This window comes from Halichoerus grypus, chromosome 1 (assembly GCF_964656455.1).
Source record: "Halichoerus grypus chromosome 1, mHalGry1.hap1.1, whole genome shotgun sequence".
Classification (NCBI taxonomy): domain Eukaryota; kingdom Metazoa; phylum Chordata; class Mammalia; order Carnivora; family Phocidae; genus Halichoerus; species Halichoerus grypus.
In genome coordinates, this window is record NC_135712.1 from 215,562,957 (window position 1) to 215,573,809 (window position 10,853).

Here is a 10,853-nt window from a genome sequence, read left to right on the forward strand (position 1 = left end):
CCCAGTGTAAACCTGAGGTCCCCCCCCCCCCCCCCGCTCTGGGAGCCGCTGGTCACAGGGAGCGATGGCGGATGTTGTCTCCTCGTTGCTTTTTCAGAGGTCGGGTGGTTTCCTGGCTTCGTGTATCTGGGGCGTGGTGGGCAGGCCTTTCCCTGACGGGGGTTCTCCTTCCGGGGTTCCTTGCTCCATCCTCTCCCCTTCCTTGGGAAGGGGGTGGGGGTGTCTGCAGGGAGGCAGTGCCCCTCCCACGTGGGATTGCCGAGGACCCCAGGCACTTCCCCACGGCCCTCGCACCCCACAAGCTGCACACCTCCCCAAGTCGGATTTTGTTGGGACCGACGTTTCTGGGCATAGGGACCATACCACAGGAGCATGATGTTGGGGGGCCTCCCCAGACACCCCGTCCTTCGTTCCTTTGACCTGCGGACCTGGGCCTGTTCTCTGATCTCTGGCGGAGGGCCTGCAGACAACTCAGGGCCAGCACAGCAACCCCGACCCCAAGTGACTGTTCCCCAAACCCTGAAGCCCCCAGGCTTTGCACTTGATCATCTATAAGAGCAGGAGGGTGGGCCACATCCCAAGCGCAGCTCCTAGGCCTCCCAAAGTCCCGTCTGGTCTCATGTCACCAGGCGGAACCAACCCCACGCAGGACTGCCCCAGGCTTAAACTGAAGGTCCCTGCAGTCCCAGGGACACCAGGACAGGTGGCCCCTAGATGTATCCCCCAGGTGCGGGCTCAGGCCTGCTGGGCTGGGCTCCTTTGCTCTGTAACACACCCCCCCCCCCAAACACAGGCCTCAGGGACCCTAGGGTGGCCGCGTTCACTCCCGCACACCAGCTTGCCTGACGTCCGCCCGGGGCCTCCCCACCCTCCGGGGCAGCGGGCTGCCTGAGGCCCTCCAACCCCGTGACTGGCACTCCCCCAGGCCAGGGAGCGGGGCACCCCAAGGGAAGCACCAGGCAGGACCTGCGGGCTGCCTCCCAGGCCCCGAGGTCACCTGGGTCCTCCCATTGGGCCCACTGCCCCACCCCCAGACCGGGCAGCGGGCAGTGGCTGGCAAGGGGCTCCCTGGTGACTGCCCTGGTCTGTGTGGGTCTGGTGGGTCCTGCCTCGGTGTCCCTCTCGCTCGGCTTCTGGTCTCACACGGAGCCTCTGCCCCCCGCCCCCCGCCCCCCGGCTGCTGCCGGACTGTGGATTGCCCGTAAGTGGTCCTGGGGGCCGGGAGGAGCCCGGAGTATGGGAAAACTGCCGAGTGCCTCAAGGTAACTGGTTTTCAAACAAAACTTTAAGAAAAAAAATTTCATACAAGGGTCAACGCGGCTGGCTGGATTCTTTGGGATGTTTTAAGGGAGCCTCTCTGAAGTGGACCTGGAGACCTGTGTATCACGGCACTGTAGCATAAACGTGACATCGTGCGGCCACACGCTGTCCCCTGCGCCTTTCAGCTGCCGTGTGCTTCCAGGCGGGAAGCGGCTGCCACGTCAGGCAGGGGACACGGGGTTCCGCAGCACACGCAGACGCGGAGCCCTCGGCCCTGGGTCTGAGTCTCTGGGGGCAGCGGCCACGGAGTCCACACTCGGGGTTGGGGCCTCAAACCACCGGGATTTATTCTCTCTCGTTCCGGGGCCAGGCGCCCCAGATCCAAGCGTGGCGGGGCCGCGCGCCCTCTGCAGGCTCCAGGGCACGGTCCCTCCTGCCTCTCCCGGCTCCCGAGGCTCCGGGCGTCCCTCGGCGTGCGGCCGCGTCGCCCCAGTGCCTGCCTCGGTGGCACGTGGCTGTGTCCCCATGCGTCTGCGCCCAGACTTCCCTCTTCCGAGGACAGCAGTCGCTGCAGCACGGCCTCCCCCCTCCTGTATGGCCTCACCTGACCTGACTGTACCTGCAAAGGTCCTGAATCCAAGGAAGGTCCCGTTCACAGGTCCCGGGGGCAGGACTTGAGCGTGTCTCTTTGGGGGACAGATACAACGGTGGTTTGACTGGGGCCACGGTGAGCAAAGCCAGCAAAGTCACAGAGTGACAGGGAGGGGCCCATGGTGATTCCACGTTCTAGAACCAAAGCGCCTCGGGTCAGGCGGGGAACCCGCACTTGTACTGAGGGGTCCTGGGGGTCTGGACATGGGACCGGCTCACGGGGGAAAGCCACTCCCTGAGAGGCTGCCTGTTAATTTTTAAAGTTAATAATGTAATATGCCAAAGCCCACTGAATTATGCACATTAAGTGTGTAAATAGGATGGTGTGTGAACATCATCAAAAAAGGTGTTTATGGGCGCCTGGGTGGTTCAGTTAGTTAACTGCTTCAGCTCATGATCCCGGGGTCCCAGGATCGAGCCCCGAGTCGGGCTCCCTGCTCAGCGAGGAGTCTGCTTCTCCCTCTGACCCTCCCCCCTCTCGTGCTCTCTCTCTCTCATTCTCTCTCTCTCAAATAAAATCTTTAAAGGTGTTTTTTATTTTTTTTAAGATTTTATTTTTAACTCATCTCCACACCCAACATGGGGCTCGAACTCATAACCCCGAGATTGAGAGTCACATGCTCTTCCCACTGTGCCAGTTGGTAGCCCCTCAAAAAAGGTGTTTAAAAATAGATCACAATGGTGCTAAAATCTTCCTTCAGTGAGGGATCCCCTCCCTATCCCAGCAAGGATCCGCTCCGTGGAAATCTCTGGAAGGAGCATCTCTTTGCCCCGCTCAGGGAACTGCAGGGGCAGAGACCGGACGGAAACTCGGTGCAAAGGGTGTGCCCACGTCTTGGCGGCAGCAATGGTGTCCTGAGCACGTTCGAAGGGTGCAGGTCACTCTGTGCTTGTCACAGACCTTCTGCCGGCCCCCGGCCAGCCCTCCGAGCCCTCCTGCTCCCAGGAAGACACACACAGCCCGGGCCTGACACGAACCCCAGGCGGCCCTGCCACCCCCAGCCAGGGCAGACAGGGACAGCCCCTCGGAGACCAGGGCAGACAAGGACAGCCCCGCGGCACTGTGGCGGGACGGTGGGACCTCTGAAAGAGCACCCCCATGTCCGACCCCGGAACCGGGGATCCGGGCCTTACTCGGGAAAGGGGCCTTTGCAGGTGTAATTGCAGATGCTGAGATGAGCTCATCCTGGAGTAGGATGGGCCCCAAAACAATGACGAGCATCCTGATGAGAGGAGACACCACGTGACAAAGGCGGAGGTGGGAGGGACAGCGGGAGTGCAGCCCTGTGACACCCGCATGGGGGGCTTGCGGCCTCCACGGCGGGGACAGCGTGAAACCCCGTTGTTTTAAGCCACCCAGCGTGCAGCCGTCACCGTGACCATGGGGAACAGGGAGCGTGTGTGTCCTTCCTAAAGCAGTAAAACGCCCCAATACAGCGGGAACCCCACGCCTCACTGGCAGGAACGAGAACAGGTGCAACTCCTCCAGAACGGTTTGGCTGGCGGACCCCTGGGCGCCTGACACTGACCTCACCTTCTACAGCAGGTACACCTCAGTTTAAAAAAAAAGCCGGGTGGTTTCGTCCACGGTTCAACACAGGCTCCCCGCTGCGAGCCAGCCGGCCCCCCAGAACCCTCTCCAGAGGGATGAAGACACGCGTCCATGCAAAGACCTGGACAGGGCTATTCACGGGCCACAGCTGTGATCGCCGAAACCCGGAAACAACCCGAATGCCCTCCAGCAGGTGAGCGGGTCAGCACACAGGTCCGCCTCTCTGTGGAACGCGACTCAGCAGCAGAAGGAAGGCACCAGGGACTCTCAGAATTAACTGTGCAGCATGCAAACAGCCAGACACCAAGGAGAACACACTGTATGCCTCCCTGTATAGAAAAGTCTAGAAAATGCAGGTGAGGGTGCCTGGGTGGCTCAGTTAGTTGGGCGACTGCCTTCGGCTCAGGTCATGATCCTGGAGTCCCGGGATCGAGTCCCGCATCGGGCTCCCTGCTCAGCGGGGAGTCTGCTTCTCCCTCTGACCCTCCTCCCTTTCATGCTCTCTCTCATTCTCTCTCTCTCAAATAAATAAATAAAATCTTTAAAAAAAAAGAAAAAGAAAAAGAAAATGCAGGTGAACCGACCGGAGACAGCAGATAAGTGCTCACGGGGGCCAGGAGGGGGTGGGCGAGGGTCCAGACGGGCAGGAGGAAAAGCCAGTGGGCACCCCGGCTGTCCCGGTGGCGGTTCCATGGGCACACACACGTCCAAAGACCAAGCTGTACGTGTTCAGTACGTGCCTCTGCCCCATTTCCACAGGAGGCCCAGGAGAACCAGTCTCAGGGTATCTTCTGCAATGATCAGGAAAGAGGTGCCATCTTCCTTCGAGGGCTGCTGGAATGCTGACCTAGAGTTTCCACATGCCACTGCTCAGAGGGAGCTCACCAGAGGGCAAGGACAACAGAGGCAAGAAGAGCTGAGAGATGCAGAGAGAGATTCGTGATAATATTGCTAGACTCCTGGATCCAGCCGTGCCTGAAGCCATCCAACATGCCATAAACCTTCTTTTCTCTTGGGGGCGCCTGGGTGGCTCAGTCGTTAAGCGTCTGCCTTCGGTTCAGGTCATGATTCCAGGATCCTGGGATCGAGCCCCACATTACGCTTCCTGCTGGGCGGGGAGCCTGCTTCTCCCTCTCCCACCGCCCCTGCTTGTGTTCCCTCTCTCGCTATGTATCTCTCTGTCAAATAAATAAATACAATTTTTTTTTAAAGATTTTATTTATTTATTTGAGAGAGAGAGAATGAGAGAGAGAAAGCACATGAGAGGGGGGAGGGTCAGAGGGAGAAGCAGACTCCCCGCCGAGCAGGGAGCCCGACGTGGGACTCGATCCAGGGACTCCAGGATCATGACCTGAGCTGAAGGCAGTCGCTTAACCAACTGAGCCACCCAGGCGCCCAATAAATACAATTTTTAAAAAACAAAATAAAAAACAAAAACTTCTTTTCTCTTAAACTGGTTTTTGTATTTTATCACTGCAAAGGAAAACATTCTGCCTTATGAGCTGAAATACATTAAGCAGAAGGAGCAACGAGGCAGGCCATTAGGAACTGCTTGGATCCAGGACCTGCAGCCCGCAGGCCTCTGACCATCTCCACTCACTTTTTTTAAAAGATTTTTATTGGGGCGCCTGGGTGGCTCGGTCGTTGGGCTTCTGCCTTCGGCTCAGGTCATGACCCCAGGGTCCTGGGATCGAGCCCCGCATCGGGCTCCCTGCTCAGCAGGAAGCCTGCTTCTCCCTCTCCCACTCCCCCTGCTTGTGTTCCCTCTCTCACTGTCTCTCTCTGTCAAATAAATAAATAAATAATCTTTAAAAAATAAAAATAAAAAATAAAAGATTTTTATTGACTTGAGACAGAGAGAGAGAGAGAGAGAATGAGCGGGGGGAGGGGCAGAGGAAGAGGGAGAGAGAATCCCAAGCCGACACCCAAACTGGGGCTCATCTCACTACCCTGAGATCACGACCTGAGCTGAAACCAAGAGTCTGATGCTTAACTGACTGAGCCACCCAGGCGCCCCTCTACTCATTTTTTCAGGCAGCTTTATTCCGTCTCTCTCCTCTCTCTCAACATCTTCATGACGGCCTCTACATCCCATTTTTTAAGTCTGCACCAACAGATCTCTTCTGACCCCAAGCTCAAATCCCCAGAGCACCTGTAAAGATCGAGAAACAATGTCCAATCCAGCAACAAGCAGCTCTGGTGCCCCGACCGTGGGCTCTACCTGTCGGTGCCGGGACCCAGCCGCAGTGGGTGGCCCGGGCCAGCTCAGGACCTGCAGCCCCTCCCCCCCCCCCCCCCCCCCCCGGGAACTGCCACCTTGCAGGACACGGAGGCGCAGGTGCCGGGAGGAGAGCAAGGCGGGGCAGCGGCCGGGGCTTACCTCCGGGGCTCACCTCCGGGCCTGCACCCGACGCTGGGGCCCCAGAGGCAGTGACGGCGGCAGGCGAGGCCCCGCCCGCCCCGGGGTTCCATCCACTAGCGGAACCGGGCCCTCCGCGTTGGCTCCAGGAGCCAGGCCTCCGAGCGACAGCTCCCGGGAAGCACACGGAGGCCGGGAAGCACGGCCGACGGCCCCAGGGGCGGCTTCCGATCGCACCCTTCCCTCGGTGCGACTCCGGCCAAGGTCCTTCCCCGCCGGGCCTCAGTTTCCCTAACTGCAAATACAGCCTTGGCTTGTAGTAAAGACACAAAATCACCAGCCAAGTGTCGGGGGCTGTGCTTGGCTGCCGCAGGCTGCGCCGCTGGGGACCACCCTGGCCGCCGGCGAGGGGACATCACCCGCGTCGCCGGGTCTGGCGCTCAGAAGAGCCCTCCTCACCCCCCAGACCTGCCCACTCTCGGCCGCATCTAACGACTTCCGACCCTCCCCGGAAGTGACTGCAAGGTTTTCCGGGTCTGCGCGCGCAACAACCAATGCCGCCCGTCGCCAAACGGGCAGCTCGCTCGGGACGGGGGCCTCCCCGTGCGCCTGCGCGCTGCTGCCGCCGCGCCTGCGTAGTGTAGCCGGGCGGCCGCCGGGGTCACCCTGAGCTGCCGACTGCGCCGCGATGCTGAGCAGGTTCCTGGGCCCCCGTTACCGTGAGCTGGCCAAAAACTGGTGAGCATGTGCTCCCGGCCCCCGCCGTCCGCAGTCGGCACCCGTCGTGCTACCGGGTCCCAGATGGGACGGGCGCAGAGCGGCGGGGCGGCCGGTCCGGCGCGCACGTACGAGCCAGCTCCTCATCCCTACCTGGACGGGCTGACACGGCCGCCCGCTGTCTGTCCAGCGCCTTCGGCTCGGGCTCCCCGGGGCCGACCAGGACGGCGGGGAAGGCTCCTGGGACGTTCCTGACCCTCGGAGCTGGGGTGCCCGCCGAGGCGCCAGGTGGGGTGGCGGGGCCGCGGCTGTCACTGGGGAGACAGGCGGGGGGCGTGGTGGTGGTTCGTCCTCTGTGGAGGTGGCGGTGGCAGCCCTCCCGGTCCAGCGTCCCAGGCACGTGGCTGACCGTGATCCGGCCGTATATCGCCGGCCATCGGCCCTCCACTGGTCAGCCGTGGCTGCAGGGCAGGTGGCCCCGCACAGCTTCAAACCACAAACACGTATTCCCTCGCAGTTTGTGTGGGTCAGGAGCGCGGGCACACCCGAGCTCGGCCCACCACACCGGCTCAGGAGGCTGCAGTCTCCTCCAAGGGCTCTTTTGAGGGGGTCTTTCCAAGCGCAAGTATGTGATTGTTGGCGGACCCCCTGTAGGGCAGCTCAGGTGGCAGCCGGCTTCCCGCAGAGGAGGAGCAAGCCAGAGCACCTGTGCTGGAAGCTTGTGCTCCTGAGGTCACCTGTGCGAGTCTCGCTCATTAGAGACCAGAGACTGGGTCCTGCTCACACTCCGAGGGAGGAGGTGCACCGGGCGTGAGCATCAGGAGGGACTGTTGGGGCCACTGCGGACTCTAACCAATCACAGGACATAAGTGAGGGGTGGCCGTCCTGGCTGAAAGCGAGACTCAGCTCCGTGCTGCACCATGCAGCCGTGTGTCATCGGGGAGGTGGCCTGCCCTTCCTGTGCTGTGTGCTCCTGTAAGACCCAGACCTTGATACCTCCCTCAGTCCCATAGCTGTCCCTGGCCAGCTGTAAACTGCATAGTTGGGGCCTGCATGCAGGCTTTACCTGTTGTGAATGGGTGGTTATGAGCTTGGGTTGTTCAAATTTTCTTTTGAGCAAATTCCTCAAAAAAAATCTCCAGAAGATTCTCACGTGAAAGCAGGTGGGTGTGAAGTTGCCTCAGGGTCTCCTGCTTTGTGCCCACCCCATTGTCAGAAGGATGTGTCCATACACTGGGCAGGAGGGGTGGGTGTGTTGTGGGCGCTGGATAAACGGAAGCTTGGCGTGGGAGGGGGAGAGAGACCCAGAGATGCAGCTGGAAGGGTGACCCCTGAGCAGGACCTGACCCCTGCTGTTCTCTGGCAGGATGCCCACAGCAGGCATGTGGGGCGCTGTGGGCACTGTGGGGCTGGTGTGGGCCACGGACTGGCGGCTGATTCTGGACTGGGTGCCCTACATCAACAGCAAGTTTAAGAAGGACGATTAAACTGACCCTCCTCAGACCCCTCTGGTAAGTTTTGGCGGCTGTTAGCAGGTGAATCCTGTGATGCCCACATGGCTGAGGACTGGGGCTTCCATGAGGCTGGTTCTCCATGCCCCCAGAGCTAGGGTGGTAGGTCTGGGAGGCTCACCTGGACTATTCACCTGGGAGAATCCTGCCTGTCGACACAAGCTGCCAACCAGCATCCCTGGTTTGTGGGCCTGGGGGATGGGCAGTGGCCCAGGGTGCTCCATCCTGGAGGCTGACTGCGCCCCACATCCCAATCTCCCCCGCCTGGGTGTGACAGAGGGGTGCCCCATTTTACAAATGGGGAAAGTGGAAGCTGACCCACAGCTGCTGGCCTCCCAGGGGTTGCTGCTTGAGCCGTAACGACCCCTTGGACTCTTCCATTTGTCTCCGACGTGGCTGTCCACTGTGCCGACCACATGATAGGCCAGAGTGCACGTGCCTCTTGCATCTCCATTCTACAGATGGGCCCCAGGCCATGCCGCAACTAAGCGGTCTACCTAGACTTGATTTCGGAGCCTGGCTGCAGTGTGCGTAGCTTCTCATCACTCAGCTCCTCCCTTCTTACAAGAACAGGAGCCAGGAGTCTTGTGCTCCCCCTGCCTTGTCTCCCATCCAGGTGTCTGCTGATGCTGTCTCCCGTGGGAGCCCCTGCAGTGCCCGGACCAGCCCACACCCTCAGGATGGGCCTCAAGGAAAGTGACAGCATGACTGACTGTTTCTGAGAATAGCTTTCATGTTTGAATGCACACAGCATTAAACCTTGCTCTGAAACCTGCCGCACCTGGACATGGTCATGCTAGGGGCTTGGTTATCTTGACTGCAGCCGTGGTGGTGGGAGTGACCCAGGGGTCCGTGGCTGTGGCACAGATTGATCACTCACGGTGTTTAATGTGTAACACCTGTGCAGGGTGTTTATCACCACCTTGAGAAGTCACCTCACAGCTCAGTAGTGTCAGACAGCAAACATCCATTACCTCTCGATTTCTGTGGGCGAGAATTTAGGAGTAACTTAGCTGCACGGCCTGGCTCCGGATCACTCATGAGGATGCAGTCAAGGTGTCCGCTGGGGCTGCCTCATGAGAAGGCTGGGCCGGGGCGGGAGGAGCCGTTCGTGCCGGTGCCCTCGAGGGGCTGCTGGTGGGAGGGAGGCCTCGGCTCCCCGCCGCGTGGGCCTCTCCGTGGGCCTGCTGGTGGGAGGGAGGCCTCGGCTCCCCGCCGCGTGGGCCTCTCCGTGGGCCTGCTGGAGCCGCCTTGCGTCTTTGCGGGTGGAAGCCACAGGTCTTATGACCTTCCCCCAGAAGTCTTGCACCATCACTTTCTCCACATTCTGTTAGAAAACACATCCCCACATCCAGCCCACACTCAAGGGGACAAGAACTTGGCTCTGTTTTGAAAGGAAAGACATCGGAACTTGTAGAAAAGTGAAACCATCACACGAAGGATACAAAAATGAGCAGGTACACAAGGATCTATGGCACACAAGTTTCCTCCCCCTGGCCCCTGCCCAGTTCTTGAAAATTCTAGAAACTGTGTGTGTATAAGCATATTTTTGGAAGCAGCTGTTGTGTTAGCCGTAAGGAAACCGCACAGACGGGGGGCTTACACAACAGAACTGAAGCTTCTCCGTTCTGGAGGCTGGGGGTTGAGATCAAGGTTCTGACAGGGTTGCTTCTGGTGAGTTCCTGCATCCTGCCTGCTGGCTGTGTCTTCACCAGGTCTCCCCGCCCCCAGCACACCTGCGGAGGGAGGAGCAGGCGTGTGCTGTCAGGTGTCCCCGGACACTGATCTGTCAGGATGGGCCCGTCCCCCTGACCTCGCCTCACCTCCTTCCATCCTGAGGCTCCAGCCGCGCTAGGGAGTAGGGCTTCGGCACAGAACTGAGGCGCGGAAGACACACATTCGGAACAGATCCCTGTCTTGAACACAAGCGGTGGCATTTGTGACACCCGTCTCTGCGCATCATTCTCTTACCGAAGGCATCTTTCCTGGGGCCACGGCACTTCGGGAAGGATCCTCCACTTCGACACGGCTTAACAGTTTCCCACCTGGGGCAGCCCCCGGGGCTGTGTGGAGCCATGTGGCCTGAAGTGGAAAGAAACCTATTTCTCCTAACAAATCTTAAAAAAATACACATTTTAAAAAATTTGTATTATTATAAGGAGTTCATTTATTTGACACAGAGAACAAGCGGGGGGAGCAGCAGAGGGAGAAGCAGGCTCCCCACTGAGCAGGGAGCCCGATGCGGGACTCCATCCCAGGACCCCAGGATCACGACCTGAGCCAAAGGCAGACGCTAAATGACTGAGCCACTCAGGCGCCCCCCAAAAATAAAATTTGACATTTTGTCTATCATGGATCTTTTGCATTCATTTTAAATTGTTACAATATTACATTAAATGCCATTCATCTTGATGACTGAGGTATCCTGTAAATTTTGTGCCCCAGTTGAGTGCCATGCTTGCCTCATTAACTCGGGGACTGTTGGCTGGGGACATCTGTGGTTGTCAAGACGGGGGGAGTGCTGGCCTAGAGTGGGCATGGTGAGGGATGCTGCTCAGTCCCCCACAGTGTCCAGGATGCCCCCAATCACCCAGCCCCAAGGTCCACAGTACTGAGGGGGGAGACCCCGCCACTGAAAGTGGCTCCTCACATCACTTGATTTTGTTTCTATTTCTTACCTTGTGTAGATGGGTAGGAGAGGGTGTCTGCTTGGGGCCCGAGGCAGCTAGCCCAGGAAAGGGAGGTCCTAAGTGCCAACAAACCAGGAGGGGAGCATGACTGCCCGTCCCGCTTCCGGGACTCC

General features: G+C 59.4%; 1 protein-coding gene across 1 annotated transcript; it reads left to right on the top strand.

Annotated features, from left to right (window-relative positions):
* Window positions 1-6,402: 6,402 nt before the first annotated feature.
* On the top strand, window positions 6,403-8,826 carry UQCR11 (ubiquinol-cytochrome c reductase, complex III subunit XI). Its single transcript, XM_036075735.2, has 3 exons — window positions 6,403-6,560; window positions 7,906-8,050; window positions 8,667-8,826. Exons 1-2 carry the CDS (start codon window positions 6,511-6,513, stop codon window positions 8,024-8,026), a joined length of 171 nt encoding a protein of 56 aa, XP_035931628.1. The 5' UTR covers window positions 6,403-6,510; the 3' UTR covers window positions 8,027-8,050; window positions 8,667-8,826.
* Window positions 8,827-10,853: the final 2,027 nt, after the last annotated feature.